At 35.2% G+C, this 21,841-nt stretch overlaps 1 protein-coding gene across 1 annotated transcript in view; it reads left to right on the top strand.

The window, feature by feature from the left end:
- Window positions 1-3,900, top strand: part of IntS2 (integrator complex subunit 2) — a 49,465-nt gene extending 45,565 nt beyond the window's left edge. The window contains exons 17-18 of the mRNA XM_089232315.1: window positions 859-1,032; window positions 3,652-3,900. Of these exons, the coding sequence (XP_089088441.1) occupies window positions 859-1,032; window positions 3,652-3,815 (338 nt within the window). The 3' untranslated portion in view covers window positions 3,816-3,900. The remainder of the gene's footprint in view (window positions 1-858; window positions 1,033-3,651) is intronic.
- The last annotated feature ends 17,941 nt before the right edge of the window (window positions 3,901-21,841 follow it).

Below are 21,841 nucleotides of genomic sequence, written 5' to 3'. Positions count from 1 at the left end.
GTCTCTTGAACGATTTGGAAATGTGCTGCTTAGTTCATTTTTGCAAAATTAGCTGTGAAGTCATGGGCCACATCGGATGATTGGAGCCACATTTGGGCAATGGGTTGAGCATACGTGCATGTTACATTTATATGGCACCTAGACAGGGTTTTTTTTTTTGAGAAGCGCAGGGGGAAAAATGGATCATGATCATTATTCAGATTTTTCAAGTGACAGTAGAAATTTGATTAATATCTTTTTATTTTTGCTTACATTGTTTTTGATCCTACGTTCTGTGGGAATGAAAGATTGTTAAAGTCGTTAGAGAGAGAGAGAACTTGAGTTTCTTGAAATATCAATAGATAATACTATAATTAAAACATATAAGGTGGGAATCTGAATGTCACAACATTTTCAAATGCCACTATAATTTGGGAATTACATTTTTTCCCTCCTATTTTTTGTCAATGATGTTTTCTACACATGGTGTATTTTTCCTACTTTTTTTTCAAATTTTCATTTCTAGGCCTGCACATAACATGAACACACATTTCTAACCCACATTGTTATTTAAATGTTGGACAATTTTCTAAACTTTTTGACTGCACCTTGTATACAGAAATAAGTGGCAACAGGAATGGAGTTGATAGACAAAAAGAAAATCAGCATTTAGTGGAGTATTCAAGATGAAAGAAGATTACATTACAATGTCAAATAGATAATTTATATTTTCTTGAGTTAACAACCATGATTTTAAATTTATAGAAAAAAGATGTACACACGCAAAGGTTGTCCAATCATTAAACTGCAGAAGTGAATTGAAGCTTTATGTTATGCATTTATATTCAGCTATTTGGTATTTTCATTTTCTGTCTACAGTTCTTCCCAGCCAAGAGCAATGTGAGTTTTTCCAGCCTATTTTGCAAGCGCTTGTGAGGATGTGTAAAGCTTTTCCCCCTCTTTGTGAAGAAGTCGCACATCTTTTGATGCAACTGAGTAGGATCGCTCTATCTAGGATCTGTGCCACTTCTAGCATCCCTCCAACAACTGCAGGTAACTAAATTATTTACTTTTACATTATTTCATTGACTTGTCTAACTTTGCGTTATGATCAGGTGTCTTTTTGAGTTGCCTGGGAAGCTTGCTCAGTTTTCAGGAAATACTGTAACAATGAATAATAGAGAGAGAGGGAATGTGTGTATTTTTTTTATAATTTCAATCAGTGATTGCTTAGTTCTTTTTTCTACATGTACAATAGAAGCTATTTATAGTAAGAGGAGCAGCATCAGCGACCATGCCATGTATATGCCTCAAAGCAAAATATTTTGCTTTGGTTGACAAGTCCTGTGGTAAAATTCCCATAATAGTGTATATGCAGGGTGAATCTCACCTAATCTGCCAAATGAAAGAGGATGATAGTGAGCGAAAATGGAACGTAAAACTCCATAGCAACTCTGTCCTATTTTTGCAGTTTTAGAGTTATGGTGGATAGAAATAAAATTCATCAAATCTGAAAAACCTAAATTTATGAAATTTCTGTGGAAGACCTACACTTGAACTAAGTACATATTTGGAAAGAGCAGAAAAAAGTCCCATGAGTGACACCATTTCCATCAGAATATCTGGATTTAATGGTGAGCTACAAGCACTGAGAGATTAACAAAGTTCAAAATCGAATTGTCGCCAAAATCTGTAACCATCAATTTTGCAAACTCCCTTCTAGTTACAATCTGTCAAATTTACAGAAAACGTTCATTCCAGCACCTTTCAAAAGAGCCTACAACAAATAATATGGGTGTTCTAGTTCACACACAGAAGAAATTTAGCTTTGTGTTTGCAACATATCACTGAAATTGGTGTTCTTTGAAGTAGACATTCAGAATCTGCAGTTGCAGATTTTGGCAACAATTAGATTTTTTCACTTTGCCAATCTCTCAGCGCTTGTAGCTCACCGTTAAATCCAGATATTCTGATGAAATCGGTGTCACCTTTTAGCAGCGGTTCTCAACCGGTGTTCCGCAGAGCCCTTGGGGCTCTGTGTGAACTCCCCAGAGGCTCTGCGGCAGCTCGAGAAAAATACAAAAGCCACAGTAAATTCGGAAAAAATAATTATAAGTATTTTTGAATAATAATAAATCAGTAACTTTGATGAATGAATAAAAAGTAGGCCTACGGGGCTCCTCCATAGAAATTATATACCAGAAAGGGTTCCGCGAGTCAAAAAAGGTTGAGAATCGCTGCCTTATAGGATTTCTTTTGCCAAATCAAGTTATCGCCTAAATCTGTAACTGCCAATTGTGAGAATGTTTGTCGAATATCTACTTCAATGAATGCCAATTTCATTGATATATTGCAAATGAGAGGCTAAGTTTCTCCTGTACTAGAACACGGATATTGTTTATTATAGGCTATTTCGCAAGCTTGTGGAGAGAATAAGTTTTTGGTAAATTTGACAGATTGTAGATAAAAGGGTGTTTGCAGAATTGGTGGTTAAAGATTTTGTCTACAATTCGATTTTTCACTTCACCAATGTTTCAGCACTTGCAGCTTGCCATTAAGCCCATTTGGATGGAAATGGTGGCACCTTATACGATTTTTATTTTATTTTCATATTTGTCCTTAGTTTATGTGTAGGTCTCTCAGGGACTTCATAAATTTAGATTTTTCCAGATTTGAGATGTTCCTTCTATTCACCATAACTCAAAAACTGTAAGAGATGTGACTACTGTATTTTATGTTTCACTTGAGCTTGCCTATCATCCCTTTTGGTTGGGCAGATTAGGCGAAATTCATCCTGTATATTCTCGTTTTCTACATAGAAGAGTTCTTTTCTTAAAATTCATCCTGTATATTCTCATTTTCTACATAGAAGAGTTCTTTTCTTAAAATTCTTCCTGTGCTTGGTTCTACAACGTAAATCACAGTTTTCAGCATATTCTGCTTTGGAGATTATATGTACACTGTGACTGTATGATTGTATTGTGTAACATGATGTCTGCATTGGATGGGGAAGTACAGGTTTGACTTTTAGGAGTGAAATGTCATTTAACATTCTAGAATAACATTGATACAAGTACTGATGGAAGCAGGCCAACAATTAATTTACTAGATTAAGCACAACAAAACGTTAGTATAAATGGTTAAAAACAACTGAACACATAATCAGATCAAAATAAAGGAAAAAATCAACAGAAAGTTGAAATCTACTATAAAAGTAACACACATATGCTGTACATCATACTATTTATACTTGTTGTGCCACACAACACACATGAACATTTGATTACAGTTAACATGCACAATGGTTAAGAAGAAAAAAAGCAAAACAGTCAATATTGTGACTGTTTCAGCACCACACAGGTTTATTTCTTGTGGGGGAAGGGGCACAGTGCTAGTTGGTTTTCTATTGGTTTACAAGTTTGAGACACATTTTGGCATCCTTCGGTTCCAGTTTCTGGGTTACCAGATCCAAGTGCTGTCCCATAGTCCTGGCCGCGATTACAACTTGGTTCACCAGTTGAAATTATCACCTACTATTTGTGTGTGTGTGTGTGTGTCTGCCCGCGTGTGTTAAAAATCAGCAGTTTGTATATTTTCAAAATATTCATTGATTTTTTTATCATTAAAAATTGATTAAATTTTAAGTTGATGTTTTATTTTATTGAAACTTAGACCTGCTAATGCAAGTGAAGGATCCGTTTTCATTACCAGAGAGTGAGGAGCAGGTGAAACGCACAATCAACTCATTGGATCCGAGCAACGAACTTTGCCATGAGATACAGAAAGCCTTCATTGATCTGAGCTCAGTGGTCACCGCCCATAACACTATATTTTGAGATCGCAAGTGTAACATATCATCTGTGTGTAAATATATCATTCTATTTTTGTGGACAAAGATGTTTTTTTAAGCTGGTTATACAATCTCGAGTCACATTAATGAGTCTAACAGCTTTTATTCCGAGTAACTGAGTTTTTTATAATTTGAGTCAGTGGTTGCTTAGTTATTTTTTTTTACATGTACAATAGAAGCTATTTATAGTAAGAGGAGCAGCATCAGCGGCCATGCCATGTACATGCCTCAAAGCTAAATATTTTGCTTTGGTTGACAACAAGCCCTCAGAGGTAAAATTCCATAATAATGTATATGCAGGGTGAATTTCACCTAATCTGCCAAACGAAAAGGGGTGATAAATGAGCGCAAATGGAACGTAAAACTGCATAGCAACTCTGTCCTATTTTTGCCATTTTAGAGTTATGGCTGCTGTGCCAGCATGTAGACAGTGCCGTCTTAACACATGGACCAGCCTGGCATGTCCCGGGGGGCCTCAGGAGAAGAAGAGCTTCACAAAAATGAGATCTGGTTGAAATTTTCTAAAATTTATAAGGTAGGGCCTCAGAAAAACCACTTATCCTGGGGGCTCATAATGCTCTTAAGACGGCCGTGCATGTAGATGCACCTGGAGTAAATTTACAAGGTTCTGGAAAGTGGCACAGAGCCATGCTGACTGTATCATATCTGACGGCTGCTAAAAGGGGCATGTGGGTGAAGCATCTGTAAAGTGAACACACTCTAGGCTGTCACAGGGATGCTCAGTTAGGTTCAGTGAGCATCAATTTTTTCAACTCTGGGTTACTGTGGTACTCTAATGTGAATTCTTCCTCATATTCATCCAACCACTCACAATTTTATCTGTGTGATTGCATTGTGCTTAAATCTACCATACCTCTCAGGGATGATAATCCATAAGCTCTGGTGTGTATGATCCAAAGGAATCTATGCATACCTTAGTTGATTTGTGGAGCCTTCTATGAAGACTAGCAGCAGGGGGCATTGAAAGTGTTTCAAACTTGCGGATGCTCCACTTGAGTAGCATGTAGGAAACTTTGATTTTTTTAAATCAATTTGGGGGAAATACAAATGTTTGTGGATGCTGAAGCATCCTTAGCACCCTAGGCTCAGATGCCACTGCCGAGTGGACTCGGAGATTGCCAGGAAAACGTTAGGACCATGTATAAACACTCACACAACAAGTTCTTGCATCTGTCAGTTCGTTAAAAATTCTACAGAAAAATGTGTAAGAGTTGCATATACAGTTAAACATCATGGCTGCTGTGGTGGTAAAGTGATCATAGTGACGGACTCACATCGCGAGATCCCAGGTTTGAACTCCACCGCTGCCACAGTGTTGGTCGGTTTTCTGTGATACTCCCAACTTCGAGGCATAAATGCAAGCCAATCTCCCCTTTAAAAAGTCTCACCACAGACAGCAACAGACCTATTAATGGTACAAATGTACTTCACTTCTGAAATATAGATGGCAGCACTAAAAAATCAGGCGCAACACTAGGTATGCACTCAGACTGTATACATACATGCGCACTTCCGGCACAACTCACTCATAATAAATTGCCCCTGGGAAATCTGGGACCCTCATACTCTCCAATATAGACCAATTAGAATCTATTCAAAATAAATCCGCCTGCTTCATTCTTAACTGTTGGTCATTCTCTGCCTCTGTCGCTGAACTCAAGCGCCAACTCAATATGCAACCGCTTTGTACCCGTAGATATATCTCTTGATTATCTTTCCTTTTCAAAATCCTTCATAGCCATTTTCATATCGGCACTTTGAATTTTCTAACTCCAGCTTTATATTTTTCGAAAAGAATCAACCGTTCACAAAAATTGAAACCCATCTTTGCATCCACAGATTGTTTCAAATTTAGTTTCTTTCCTCAAACAATAACTGAATTGGAACAACCTCCCATCAAACATCATCAATTGTACAACAGTTTCCGATTTCTTTTGTAACATCAACCATCTCTCTGTCAAACTTCGCCACTGCATTCCCTTGTATAAGCCTCGTCCAAGCAATATTGAATAAATAAAATTTAATCACTATTAAATTTCTTAGAATTTTTAATAAATATTCTAAAAATGACTCGGAAAAAAAAGTCATCTCAAAGTATGATGAATCAAACAGGTAATGATCAGGAGCGAACTCAAAAAGAATCACTTATCATTGAATAAAAACACAACTTGGAGTTACATCAGCGGCAAAAACAAAAAAAAATAAATACTTTTCTAATGAGTGCTTCTGTAAGCACTTAGTGCTGCTAAGTCTCTTCTGTAATGGTTTTTTTAAATTAGTGATTACCAAGTCTACAAGCTAAATCTAAAAACACTCATTTTCAAATTATTTTTGAAATCTTAAATACCATATGTTAAAATGTCTCCAAATTAAAAAAAAAAAAACTTTTCTTCTGGAGGAAATCTCTATGTATTTTGTGCCTTGGGGCAGGGTTGGCAAAAACCTGAGTTTTTCTAAAAAAAGCCCAACCTGCCTGGGTTTTTCTGTTTTTTTGTGAACATGCTGTTTGCAATGTTGTATGTCAATGTTCATATTAAGTAACAAATATAAAAATAGTTTGTATACATCTAATTAGATTATATACTTGATAATTAATATTCTAACATCATGCTAATTAATATTCTAACATCATGCTAATTAATATTCTAACATCATGCTAATTAATATTCTAACATCATGCTAATTAATATTCTACCATCATGCTAATTAATATTCTAACATCATGCTAATTAATATTCTAACATCATGCTAATTAAATTTTCGTATCTATCAAAGTAGTATTAGTATTTGGGGGCAACTTGCTGAATTAAATAGGGTCGTGGTTGAGAGATAGATCACAATGGGTTATGGTGAACAGGGAATTTTCTGATTGGACATGCATCACAAGTGGAGTTCCTCAAGGAAGTGTCCTGGCCCCATATTGTTTTCACTTTTTATCGATAAACTCGATCAGGCTATAGATGGGATTGTTAGCAAATTCGCAGATGATGTAAAGCTAATGGGAGTAGTTGGGAATCAAAGCCATAGGGAGTTGCTTCAGACTCAATTGAACAGGATTGAAACATGTGCAAATGAATGGCCCATGAAGTTTAGCATTGAGAAGTGCATGGTCGCTCATTTTGGTTTGAATAACCCACGTTTCTCTTACAAGTTGAATGGTGTCACTATCCCGGATGGAACTTGAGTCACCAATTTGGGAATTCTCATTGACGATCGGGTTCAGTTTTCTGAATATTGTTCAGTGGTGGTCAAAAAATTGAATAGAATGTTCGGTTTCATTTTTAAAAAAGTCTCTTCGAGTTCTCCTAAAGTCATTCTTCCACTTTTCCGATTCTTAGTTCGTCCTGGACTGGAGTATGCTGTAAGGTTTTGGAGACCATACCTACAGAGGGACATAGACTTGGTTGAAGGGGTGCAGAGAAGAGCTACGCGTGTCCTCGTTGGCACACAGAGCTTGAGTTATGAAGAGAGATTTCATCTTTTGAATATGTTGGATGAACACAGTTGTCTGGAAGATATGATCGAAGTGTTCAAAATTTTGAACGGGATGGATAGGATGGATGGACCATGAACTATTAGTACACCATCAATCGACTGCTTTTACAAGGGGACACCAGTATCGATTGGTAAGGGACAATTCTAGGTTATGGTGTCGCAGGGAACTTTTCTCTAATAGGGTTGTTAATAAATGGAATAGCTTACCCCCGGAGGTAATAAATTCTAACACAATTGACACATTTAAAAAGAAATACGATAAACATGTTGGGGTAAATCGAGAAGCTCTATCTATACTTAGAATAAGACAACCATAAATACATTACGGGCATTGTATAATATTTTGTCATGTATATATATATTGTTTATAATTTTTTTGATTGCATTTTTAATTGGGTTGCTGTATTTTAGTAATGTATGACATCCATATTTGTTATGGGCATCTTTTTCTCAGCCACCTCGTTGGGCGTTTTGCCTGTTGTGGCCTTGTATTTGTATTAGTGAGATTGAGTTATTTTTTAAAATGTTAAATCTTCGTTAAAACGTTTCTGAGCTTTTCTATACTTTGCATATAACAGTAAAACCTGTCTTCAACGGAATTGCAAGGGAACAAGATTTTGTTTCTCCGTTGAACACAGGTTTCCGTTTAATAGAGATGCAATTGATATAATGTGTAAATAATGAAACGATCTCGTGTATGATTGAATTGAAATAAAACTAAATTGAAGATAAAGTAAATAATTTAGATAATTTAATTAATAATAAATAATTAATAGATAAAATAATAAATAATTAATAGATAAAATAATAAATAATTAATAGATAAAATAATAAATAATTAATAGATAAAATAATAAATAATTAATAGATAAAATAATAAATAATTAATAGATAAAATAATAAATAAATGAGATTAGTCTATAATTACTAAATACTATTTAGGTTTTGTCGGCATCTATAATTTTATAACGTTGTCAAAAATGTTCAATTACTTTGTCAATATCTGTCGTACCAAGTTCAGTTTGTACATTGTCGCCTACGTTTATGCAATCTGCAGCATTAGGGCCATAACTAGGAATTTTGTGAGGGAAACAGCATTATGATTTTGCCACTCCATCACTGTAAAATTGGATGATTTTAGAACGGTGTTTTTGTTCCCACCTAAAATTTGCCACCTCTTAACTTTTTCCGCAAGGGCTGATGCCCCCTTTGCCTGTCTCTAATTAATTCTGTCCTTCTCAGCCTTGTGATCACGGAATGCACACAGCTTACATACAATTTTGTAAGTCTTGCATATCATTTAGAAATCCAAACGTTACACTGATTTCTAACATGGAAAAGCCTGCTTTTAAGAAAAATTTAGTTATAATTTCAGAATGCAACTGCTTTACTACGCATAGCTTGTCAAAACCACAGCGTTAAGTACAGAAACGGTTTTTGTTAATCTAATGGTGGGTGATGAACTCATATTTGCAAGCGTAGATTACGTAAAACTTTTGGTGGAGCACTTTTAAAATTTGTATGATCCTTTGGTCTATTCGTCACCAAACACTCACAGTGTTTGTGGGAAATTTTCCGTTGAAGGGTGCACTTTTCCTTTCCGTTTCTGCGTTACACAGGTTCCGTTTAATCCAGGTTTTTTAATGTATATTTTGGCATTTAAATCACAGAACCATGATTTTTTTCTATTAAAGACAGGTTTCGACTTAATACAGGTTTCCGTTAAAAACAGGTTTTACTGTATTATGATAACATTCTCTTCTCCCACGCAAAAAAACCCCTTGTATTCAGCCAGTAATTTATTTACTAATTTCTTTAAAAAACTTCTGTCTTTAAAAAGTTAAACAGATTTCTTTTCTTCACAATGGATATTGCAAAAGCTTTTTTAAATTCAGGGACAGGGTTGGTCGCTATCTCCTACCCATCTCTGTTTTTGAGTCAAAAAATGCTTCAATTAGAAATGCCAAATTTCTTCAATGTAATCTATGGGCTAGTTATGAATTTTTTTAAATCGTAAACTATATATATATATGAATCGATAGTTAAATATTAAAAAATAATAAAAACATAATTTTTTTTATTTTCATACTTGATAAGACATGAAGAAAAAGTTGATCAATGTTATTGCATGGCTATCTAACTCATAAGTAGATCCAGCATATAATTTTATAAATAATTGTCTGGTCGTCTTATCGCCAGGTAAATTCACGAATTTGAAAACAAAGAATTCAGTTTTTAAAATTACTGATATGGCTAAAAACTCCAAATTTCTATATTTCCACAGTGAAATATACACTTTTAACATTGATTTCTCAGGCAATCATTCTGTGCTCATCCTTCAAAGTGATGCTGATGATTATTATGTGAATGGGCATATAGGATTTTTACTATATTAATTTCTATATAGGTTGTAAAAAAAAACTTAAGCTAAAAGGTTTTGTCATTTTGCTGAAGACTATAAATAAGTGAGATTTGTGGGCTAACGTATGATTTTCAGCAAAACTCTTTTTCTAGCAGAAACCCAGTGGGTTTTTCTAGGTGGGTGTATACTTCCTATATATTAGAATAACATCCTATTCTTCCGTGCAAAGGAATTGTATTCAGCTGGTATATAATATTTCTATTTGAAAAAATAAAAAATAAAAACCCTAAGGCTAGAAAGGTCAGTGAGATTTGTGGGCGGATAAATGGTTCTTAGCAAAAACCCACTGGGTTTTTGTAAGTGGGCCTGTACTTTTGTCAGCCCATTCTCGTAAGTACATAAGCGAATACCGTTCACTGGTTTCCATTGCATTGCGTTGTGTATATATAAAGTATAACCCAGGCAAAGTTTACACAGTCATACACGAGATGCTGGAAGTTAATTAGTTTATTTACATGTAGCTAATTGAATTAATGCAAATTGTATTCTCATATCACCATCCTTATTAAAGAAATTAACACAACTTTATTCAAAAATACTTAACAAATTCTTCTATTGGCCCCCAAAACATTTAAGCTCTTGGCCCTGAACATTATATGACCCGTGATTTTTCATTACACCTCAGTTTGCCCCCAAAACAATTAATTACGAGAACCTACACTATAAATCACATATGGGAGATAGAATATAATCCATGCATCACTCACCAGTTTCATTGAGACCCTTCTCCACTCAGTAGCTTATAGCAGCATTGCGTCTCGAGCCTCGATTACCCGAGCTTCACTCACTTCGCTCCTCATTATTTTTGGGCTACACTCCTCAGGTTTGCTTCTCATCTCGAGCTTCCTTTCTCTCTAACAACTCCCGTATCCAGATTTTTCTCTTGCCATTTAAGATTCCCTTTCAGACGTCCCAGTCCCTTGGAAAACTCCACCCATTTAATTTGATTTGATATTTTACCCATCATCTCTAAGTTTCTATTCGTTTCTTGAAGGTTTATTCATAAGATTGGACATTGCCGATCCATTCCTAATTTCTTTGTTCAAGTGACTCTCCCTTCAGGACCCTGAGAACCCCAACGGCCATGGCCTAACCTTTAACCTACATTGGAGCTTCCCATGACAAACATACTCGGCATTTTAGATCCTCTGTTATACTTTAATTGCACCCCCTAAATAAAGGGATTCTACTTCTACTTAAATGGCCGTCATCTATTCTCAATCTTGAAATTCGTCTTTCATTCGTCGGTCCCCTTTATTTTCTACGATTCCCTGCTTTTTCTCCAAGAAAACACTCCTTGGACGATTCTTCTTGCCTAGGGCACCCCTGAAGTACAACCGACCAGATGCTTTGTGACGGTAACTAATGGATTCCCTAGAATGGCGACTGCCCCATCTACTACATCGACCTGTGATTGTATTTCTTTTAATTTGGACTATGTTCCTACCCGCTTGGACAAAGCTTCTTTCATCGCGCGACATGACGCCACTTACTTTAAATCCTCAAAAAACATATCTACCATCCATAGACAACCATTCTTATTTACGTTCCTATTATTCAATTATTTGTTTGCTGTACTAGTATATCGGTTACTGTCGCCTGCTATCGGCGCCTGAGCTACAGTTCTAAATAGTTAAATCCAAGATAACAAATTTAAATACTCCAAACTATTAATTTTAAATATATCTGAAAATAATAATTTTAAATATATTCCCTCTATTCTATATTTCTATTTTAATTAGCACAAGCTAGTTAACACTTTGTATATGTTAGGATAACAATTTATTCTCCCATTATATTCAGCTATATAACATTAATTTCTATTTTAAAAAAATAACTAAGGCTTAAAATTAAAATGTAAAGTTGTTTTGCTAATGATAAATGTAAGTGGGATTTTGTATGCTAACAAATGATTTTAGTAAAAAACCTGTCTGGGTTTTTCTGGGCTGGGCCCAGTTTGCCAACCCTGTGCCCGAGTGGCATGGTGGTAAGATGCTCGTCTACCATCGTGAAGGTTGTTGTCAGGGTCCAGGGTTCGAACCCAAGGGAGGATATAGATAAGATATTTTCCCAAAACGAACTCGAGGCGACCACTGATAGACAGCACCTTCACTTCCAACCCATCTCACTAATGGCAGTAAATTGCAATATAGCGATATGGCCAGAGTTGGTGTTTGGTGAAGTAGTAGTTTGCCAACCCTACCTTGGGGTGGGCATCCCCTTCTGAGCTAAGATAATACGTTTAAAGTAAAAAAAGTAATCCTGTACTCTATTGCATTTATGTATATAAAACTGTATTTTATTTACTGTCAAAATTTTAAAGTGCTGCAAAACTGATTAATGCTGTTACAAAAAAAATCAAATTTCTATTTTCCACACCTGTATAAAATATTGGAGGAAATTTAAGTCTATAGTTTTACCAGACGATCTTTTATATTTATTTTAATCATATAATATGATAATATATAACTTTACCACATATCAATAACGTGCCTACCATACTTAAATATGGTACTTTTACTTCATTCATTAATTTTATGGTACAGGTTACTTTTACTTCAATATCGTTAAAGTTATGGAAAGGAAAACCGAAATTTAAATTTTGTGATTTAAATCAATGATCTAAAAAAATCAAGTGATTTAAATCAGCGTACCTTGATTGTATTGTTTATTCATTAATTTTTTTGGGGGGGGGGAGGGACTCAAATGGTTTCAGCCCCTAGGTTCCGATACATATGGCGCATATATAATAATTATACAATCGGGAACCATTGTGATGCTCTGGGAAATTATGACTGTCTATTTGTTAAAAAAAATGTATTGCTTGCTTGGTTTTCTAGATCAAAATTTATTTCCCTTTCAGATCTTGGTGACACAAATGTGTGGGTTGCTTTTTCTCACTATAGAATTTTTGCTTTTCACACCTCAGGGAGTTAAGCTCTGACCTAAAAGATTACGTAAATTTTGAGTTAGAAATATGGTGGTATGAACTTTGGTTGGGGGGGGGGGGGTGTTCATCAGAGGGCATCATTTTTAATGTTGAACTTTCAGGGGTTTTTACGATGACTTCTAGCCGAACCTGCCTCCAGGAAAATGGTGATTTATTGTATAAAATTTTGGAAAAATATTGTATGTGAAGATGAATATACCTTGTATCATCTTGGCGGAAAAAATTCAAACAAAGTGGATTCGATCTTCATAAAAAAAAATTGAAAAAATAAATATTTGGTCATTTGAAGTTGCACCACAGTTTTTTTCTGCTCATAAGGGTTAATTAGATCAGGACCTACAGTTTATTGCCAATTCATAATGGTATTTTTTTTATACTCACCGACAGGGCCGCAACTAGGGGGGGAAGCGGGGGGGTCTCGTGCCCTAGGCGCTGGACCCAAGGGGGGCGCAAATTTCATTCTGAAACCTCTCCTTCGACATTACAAGGGGGTGTCAAAATGTGTGCTTGTCCTGAGTGACCAAGCATTTAGTTGCGGCCCTGCTCACCGAGAAATCAGTGCACTAACCCCTCGGTAGCAATCTTCTTCTGTAGTCATGTCGCTGCCGTTTCTGTTGTACCCACACGTCAGGAAAGTTTCTGACGAGGACGAACCGGTTATCAAACTCTAGCAACACCTGTAACTTTAAACATTGTTTAGTACTTTAGGTGAGTATCTTATCAACCTGGGCTACCGCACCCTAAAAATAAAGATTTGATGACACTTATGTTTTTAATGCTTTTTTTTTGGTATCAGAAATGCAAAAAACATTTTGAAAATTAAAAAAAAGGAATGCTTGTGTCTGAAAGAGATATAGATCAAAACTATATCATTATTTGGGTTAGTAATCAAAAGTTAGATAATTAGGTTTTTTCGAAGAATTGATCCTTTTGATGAAAACAATGTAACATGATTGTATGTGAAAAAATTGGTTTAGTCCTTAAAAGAGCCTCTTCATAAATTAACAAATGAAAGAATGAAATTTAAAATAAGAATTTTTTAAAATAAAAATGTGACGAGAAAATTAAAAGCATAATACGGAGGAATCATTGTTCTGCCTTTGTCTCTGCTAATAACTTTGCCAAAAGTGGCACGTTCCTTACCTTCACCACTCATTGTGAAGTCACATTACACTGAATTTCTCCATTACTTGTATCTATGTAAGGTTTAATAAATTTTTAACGGCCAGTGTTTTCAATCGGGAACATAGTTTTTATTAACTAAATAAATATATTTTTCGTTAATGAAAGCACTTGATTTTTTTTTCTTTGAAGGTGTGAGATTCCAAACTTAATTTAAATTTCATTCATTTCATCACTTATGGCTGCAAGCATAAATTTATTTTCTTAAAATCGTCTGTTTTTGTGGATGATGCTTTTTTCATGAATTTCTTGATTGATATCTCCAAATCAGTGTTTCTTAACCTTTTGTGGTCTACCTCGCAAACTTCTTTACAAAATGATATTAGGTATAGAAAGTAAACATAGTGAGTTAATTTCTTTTTCTCACAGACCCCCCCCCCTTTCCTTGTTAAGAGCCCTGCTGTAAATTAAAAGATCAGGAATAAAAATTATAGAAATTAGTCAGAATTTAAGTTTGGCCTATAAAAGGTTTTAATATGTGGTCAGACACCATTTGTGTATTAAAGCTGCTTTCTAGAATCTATTCTAAGTAAAAATAACTCTAGAACAGTGGGGTTTTTAACCAGAAGTCCCCGCACAACTAGGTATGCAGCGAAGCATTTCTGGGGATGCGAGATGGGGAAAAAATTATAACGAGTTGACTGAATTTTAAGGAAAATGAGATGTTGATAGAAATTTAATTTTTCAATTCTTCAGAGTATATGGATCATACTGACATTTTGACACCTCATTCTTTTCTTTACCTTTGGCTTACAAAAATGTCTCTCGTGAAATTTGCTTTGCAAAAGTTTCTCTTATGATTAGCAATGGTCATACCCTCTCCCACAAGGGTAGGCTGGCAAGGCTCAACCTGGGTGGGAGGGCGGGAAGATTTTATCTTTTTTTCACACTAATAAATACACTATAGAGGGTACTATCCCAGGGGGCCTTGTCGATGGTACTTGCTTTTCATTTTAAATGAGGGAAAATGGTATTAATACCTAAAGTATTTTGCAGTTTGTGTTGACATTTGTACCTCATGTTGTTATCATGCTTGACAAAAAATTTAATCAAGTGTCAAACAAACGTTTACTTATTATTGTTCTTTCTGGAATCAATAAGTTAAAAAACAATATATTTTTTATATAAATTTGGTTTGTGTGAATTGCAGTAATATTAGTTTTAAAAAACGAAACACAGAAACCAAAATTAACCATGCCAAAACGGGGATGTTCGTAACATAGGGCTTGTTAATGCATAGGGCTGCCTGGAAGGATGTTGAGACCCACTATTGTTGTATATATGTCCATGTCTTAATCTTTCTATGTGTTTTTTGTTTTGTCTTTTAAATGTATTTTGTGTTTGTTTTTGCAATTAAAAAATAATAACTTATAAAAATTAATTGATGGATGATTAATGTAATTAATTACAAAAATCAAATTTTTTATAATAAATAGCAAACACATTATCCAAGGAGGTGCAGGCGATAAATTGTAATGCACTGGGAGTGCGGGATGGAAAAAAAGGTTAAGAACCATTACTCTAGAGACTTACTTGTAGTGGTGCCATCATGGAGTAAAAGAGATAATAATAATGTAAATAGGTAATGTAATAATGTAAGAATAATGTAAATGTAAAAAAAGAGGAGTACATTGTGAAATGTGAACTTTTTATGGATACAATATTTACTTTTTCAGTGATGATGGAATATGACATGAATTTTACAATTTGAAGCAAAACTTACATTAAGGTCCATCGTCTGATTCTCTTTAGAAGGCAAGGGGCCTGATTTGAGTGTGTAGTGAAAATCATTGTCCATGCCCTTCTGTCCAATAGCTATTCCGCCGTCTCTATCGTTGATAGTCGCTAGTGTCACAGACGGACGACAGTCCCACCGACCTAGAGTATACTAATTACGGCCGATGTGAGACCTTCGTCCGGATGCACAACAGCGAGAAAAGCAACACAGTTCATTCCAAGTGATTCCTGAATCGACGGCACACTGTGGGAACATTCATAAATTACAAAATCATGTATGTCATTTGCTGCACAGAAAAATAACAATAATATCTTTACCTTAGGAATAAGTCCAAAAACACTTTTTAAAAGCATTAACTCAAAGTTTACTTAAGTTTTTCCTTTCCGAGCAAAAAACACACAAATCTCACAGTCATTAGCACATGTATGTGCGAAACATTCTAATAACTATGATTCATAATCTTGATTACCATTATTTTATCTTTGTCTGACCTTTTGCTTGTAGGTTGTAGTTTTGATTCTACCACAGACAGTTGATTGGCGCTTCGAACTGAATTAGCTGTCGAGTAATTTATTATTTTGGTCCTGGAATATTTTAGGGGGGCCATGTGTGGAAATCAAGTAAAAGGTAGTCATGACAGCCTTTAAAAGAGGGTGGTTTCGCTCTGTTTAAAAAGAATTTCTTCAGATGGGTGATGGTTTAGCGGTGGTCGATTTGGAAAATATGTTTTCTAAAACTCAATAAAGCTATTAGATGGCAGCACAAAATTATTTTATTTTATTTACTTATATGTGAACAAACTTAAGTTTCGGGAAGATGAAAATTTTTGATTTTTCTCATTTGATCTCCAAAAAAGTTATCGATAACCTGGACAAAACTTATAAATGTTTCAGCTACGTATTCTGGGATTTGCTAAAATCATACAACCAAGAAAAATTATTGGTAGTCTCTATTTTCTTTTTTTTAAAAGTTTTTCATAGGTAAACCAGTCTACTTAGAGCTAAGAAGTGTGGCATTTTTTTTTTGTTGCTAGGCAATAAATTGAGCAGGGTGGTGTGTTTCCCTTTTCCTGAAGAAAAAGACCAAACATAACATCCACATGCCAGTAAAGTGTATATCATAAAGATGTACCTTTTGTAGTACCAAAGAGAAACCCAACTGAACAAGTACTATGTGCAGTACTTGTAAAGCGTCATTGTATCCTTATTAGAAGGGTGTCGCATGTTTTCCAAAATTTCATGATTTGTAAAAGTAACTGAAACGAAATGAATAATGTGAATGGATTTTGTCCACAAATGTTTATTCAGTGATTCTAGATATCTTTCTGTACTTTATGATTTTATTTCACAATTTTTTTTATGTTCAGTATTGGTACAAAAATGTACAAATCAGAATAAGTGCTAGATTTGTCATTATATTTTAGATGTAAAACATTTTGAAAATTCATCAATATTATGCTATACAGAGGTGCTAAACCACCACCCACCTTCTCTCTTAGGGATGCAAAAAAAAATTCTCACCATACTTAACATCCATAAGGCCCATATGTTGGCATACGCAAACGGAAGGTTTAAGGGTTATGACCCCTCCTCCCTCCTTGAGCTGAGATTATAGTGTTATTTTACAAGAAAAAATGCAACCCTTCCTTGAGAAAATCCTGCATACGCCTATGGGCCCAGACATTACATTTAACAGGTAATTTCATTAGATACTGTAGGAAATAAAGACCGCTCCTCAAAGGGTCAAGAGGACCACATATAGATGTGAAGAAAATGCGGGTGTTAATTTCAGAATCCAGCAATTAAACCAGGGTGATCTTGGGCCCATCTAGATATAGCCCGGGTGGGACCTCATGTCTATAGGGAGCCTACATGATCTTGGCCACAACTAGATGTTTGATCAGCTAGAGAAACACCCATTTTGGCATCTCCTTGTAATGTTGAAAGAGAGCTTAAAGGGTGAAATTTTCGCCCCCTCTGGTCCCGTGCTCGGGACAACAGCTGCGCCTGCTCCCTCCTCTCAGTTGCGGCACTGTACATGATGAGTTCTCATAATATGATTTACTACAGTAAGTATATAAGCTTTCACTTCACTATGTATGGGCTCCAGAAAATCATTTGACATGAGGACCCATGGAGACTGCCCAATTTAGGCATAGAAACCCCTTCCAGGAGAGAAGTTTGCTGAATTCTAGCCCAAGGGTCCAAAGATAATTCTATTTATAAAATTTTGCTTACTATAAATTTATTTAAAAATTAAATTTAATTTAAATAAATTAAATTTATTTAAAAAATAAATTTAATGAGTTTAAAAGGCTAAATATTTTTTACCACCAATTACTTATATTTTTCTTCCCCTTAAAACTTGTTGCCTAGGTCTTGTGGCAAATCCCCTTCCCGTAAATATATCTTAGACCGTGGATAAGATTGAGAGGCTACGGGAAGATAATATGTTTCAAAGGTGGGTCATTTTTTACTTGAAAGAATCTACACACCTTTTCAATAGTTCAGAGCAAGAGTCCCCGTATAGATGTGTTCGAAGGGTGTATCCATGAACTTCGATGAGAAAGCAACCTATTTTTTACGTTATCATGTTCTCATGGCCCGACTTAGACACAAGTAGGTCTTGAGTAAAGCTGGAATCAAGGGCCTCCTGGGACGTGAAAGACTGTCGGTTAGTCAGTGAATTCATGTTTTTTTTTCTTTTTTTTTTAAATTTTATTTTGTGGCTCCCAAGAAACACAAAGTCCTGAGCATATGCCCCTCTTGTCCATGCAGAAATCAGGCCCTTTATATATTGCATATTTATCATCTTGGCCTTCATCCGGTCTTTACAAGGATTCAATGGAACAACAAAAGGTTAAAAACCTCTATTGATTGATTTCGTCCGAAGTCCAGTGGCCTTAATTCTAGTTGAATGTCAAAACACGAATTACACGTCCTAGAATACTGTACAGAACACTTAAAAAAATCTAGTTTCCATGTACGCACTTGTTTCACTCAAACAGAAACCAGATCAACGTCCCCATCAGGTGTTTTCAACCTTTCAAGGCATTGTGGGCCAAATTTAAACTTCCCTCAAAGTCCTGGGTTCACCAACGCGTACTAAGGTATTTAGAATTCTGAGATGGAATCCAAATTTGCAGTTAGATGCTTAATGTAATGTAATCTCATCTTAACAAACGGGTCCCAAAAATAATTGAATATTTTTTTCTGAAATCATCTTTCATCAATTCTGAAAATTTTTTTGATCAATCGCTACTTTTAATTATTCAGAAATTACTTTAAAAGATTCTTCTAGTATTTATTTAGATAATTTTGAAATTATTAATTTCAAAATTACAGTAAAACCTTGATAAGTCGTCACCCCAAGTTATCAAAAAAATTATGACGGCTTAAGTGGAGTGCTGTCAGTTTCAATGTGCAATGTTGTGAAAATTGTATAAATTTAAAGTAATATGAAATTTATTAAAGTATGAATCAAAATAACAATATTAATAAAATTTATAGATCGCGAAAGAAAACATAATAGCAATTTTTTACCTTCTTTATCTCTTATTACTTGAATTATTGTGGTGAAATGTACTATACACTTTGATTTATATTAGCAATTTTTAATTTAGACTGACAGAGCAACTGTTAGTCTAAAGCTATAAGTAGCTTTTCTGCATAATAGAACTCTCTATTACACATTAATTTTACATAGACATCAAATTTAATTTTAGTATTTTAATTCTTCATCAGTAGTTCATGATACAACTACAAAGTAATCTCGAACACTTTTGACTTGGTGGAGGGGCCCTGGGAAGAGAAAAGTAAACAGAAGACTTCAACTTGGGAAAGAATGAATGATTTTTTTCAACAAAGATATTTTGTTTAAATTTCAAGCCCTAAATTAGTAGAGTCCATGCTTTCAATGATTATTTATTATCCATGCCCGTTGCACTTTGACTTGATTAATTTGATTCTTCGATTTACACAATTTTTGATTTCCTTCCACTATGTGTAATCTGTGACGTATCAATAAATTTTGGTTTTGCCGGAGATACCCTGGTCCTCCCCCCCCCCCCCCCCCAGGGGGGAGGACCAAAGTGCTTACGTTGCTTCTTGCGACAGAGCCTGGGTGTCTCATGGTTTCTCCAGTAGAGCCCATGCAGAAATGAGATCTAGCTTGAACAGTCCCCAACGTTCCAAAAACCTTAGTCGGCAAATGAACTTCCCAGCGTAACTTTCGTTACTTAAACTGTTCCGTTTGGGTATATAGAATTTTATGGTGACTTTTAAGCATATGGCAATGCTGTTAAAAAGTACTTTTTTTAATGGGAGCCATAAAAATAGTCTGTTCCACTTTCTCAAATTTTTTCATAGTGACGAGTTAACCGAAATTAGTGTCGAGTTTTAATAACATTGTTGTCTATGAGAGGTGGAAGGGCCTGAAGAAAAAGGATGACTTAACGAGGTTTTACTGTATTTGTTTCGATAATTCTGAGAAATTATTTATTTCGACAATTATTTCTGTTGATATATTATTTCTGTCTTGAAAGAACGTCTTTCAATGTACAGTGTCTTGAAATTATGTCTTTCAGTAATTATGCAATTATTTTTCTAATAATTAATTTTTAAACTATTTCTTTCATGGATTCTTTTAAGTTACATCTTTCACTAATTCTGAACATATTTGTTTCAAAAATTGTTTCTTTCAGTAATTCTAAAATTATTCTTCTAATTCGATTAGAAATTTTTATAAATTATGAAATAATTTCATTGATTTTGAAATTATTTATCATTTCTCTCGTTGACTTTAAAATTATTTTTTCTCAAAAATTCTGAGTTTTTTCTTTCATTAAGGTATTTTTCAGCATTTCTGTAATTAGTTATGGCTTTGTGGATGCCAACTTTTTTGTCATGAAATCAGGGGTGTGGAGGGAGACTTTAAACTGTTTGGGCCCCAAGGTTCTTTAGTGTATCAAGACAGCCCTGGTAATGCATCGAATGCAAAGCGTTACTGGAAACTCATCTCACAATTCTAAATCGTTTCTCGATGTTACTTTTAACCTTTTGCAGTCCAGAGGATTTTTCGGCACTTCGTTGCTATAGTTCGTACTCTATAGCAATGGTTCTCAACCTTGGGCCATAATGCCCACCTTGTGGTCCTGTGATATTCTAAGGGGGAACCACGAAAAGTGATGGGGTGCTGTAATGAAATGACGCTTTTAAGTGAAATGTTGCGGGGAAAAAATTTGAATACTTTTGGAATCCAGCAGATATGTCCATAGATCCACGGTTATATAACCCATAGACCCATGTGGACATGACCTCAGATCTCATATCCATGGGGGGCCTACTACATGATGAGATCTGGTGCTATGATTTTCAAATGCAAGTATGTAAATGTATAAGCTGTTATTTCCATCTATTAGATCCCAGAACATCACTTTGCCATGCACAGGGCTCCCGCTCGTCATACTTTTCCTACTTTTTAGTAAAATGTTCTACTCTTTTACTAAATCTTATCAACAAAATTCGTCTAATTCATTTCAATTGAGCAGGTAATCATTGATATATTGCCAAGTATTACAAATTTTGTAGATTGTAATTAATGATTCTGCCAAAGCAGAAATTGTATCATTTTCAAAGTTATTTGGGGGAAGTGCATGGGGACCATTTGGTTTATTAATTTTTCATTTGCTTAGTTTGAGGGTTCAGCCGCTGTGGTAGTCGAGTGGTCATAGTGACGGACTCGCAGCGCGAGGATCCGGGTTCGAACCCCACCGGCACCACAGTGGTGGTCGGCTGAAGTTGGTTTTCTGTGGTTCCCAACTTCAAGGCGCGAATTTGAGCCGATCTCCCCGTTAAAAAGTCTTGCCACAGAGAGCAACAGGCCTACAACGTTACAAATATTCAATCATTACACTTCACTCACAATTTGAAGTATAGATGGCAGCACTGAAATATCAGACACAACACTAGCACACACCTCAGACTGTTAGGTGCACTCACTTTTTTCCAGACTCTGCCACGAAACTGGGCTGGAAGAGATCTCAGCAATGGTATAAGTCGGGTGGCAGAGACCCTGGCGTTCATTCATTCAGTTTGAGGGTTCAACAAGTAAAATAGTTATCAAAACTTGTCTGGATGGAAAAAATAATTTTGTATTTACTACTTCATGGTCTTGTACAGCAAATTCTCATTCATCATTTGAAAT

Source organism: Pholcus phalangioides, unplaced genomic scaffold (assembly GCF_987345545.1).
Source record: "Pholcus phalangioides strain wild (caught in Gottingen) unplaced genomic scaffold, Ppha-v1.0 ptg000005l_1, whole genome shotgun sequence".
Taxonomy (NCBI): domain Eukaryota; kingdom Metazoa; phylum Arthropoda; class Arachnida; order Araneae; family Pholcidae; genus Pholcus; species Pholcus phalangioides.
This window is presented reverse-complemented; position numbering and strand designations above follow the sequence as displayed.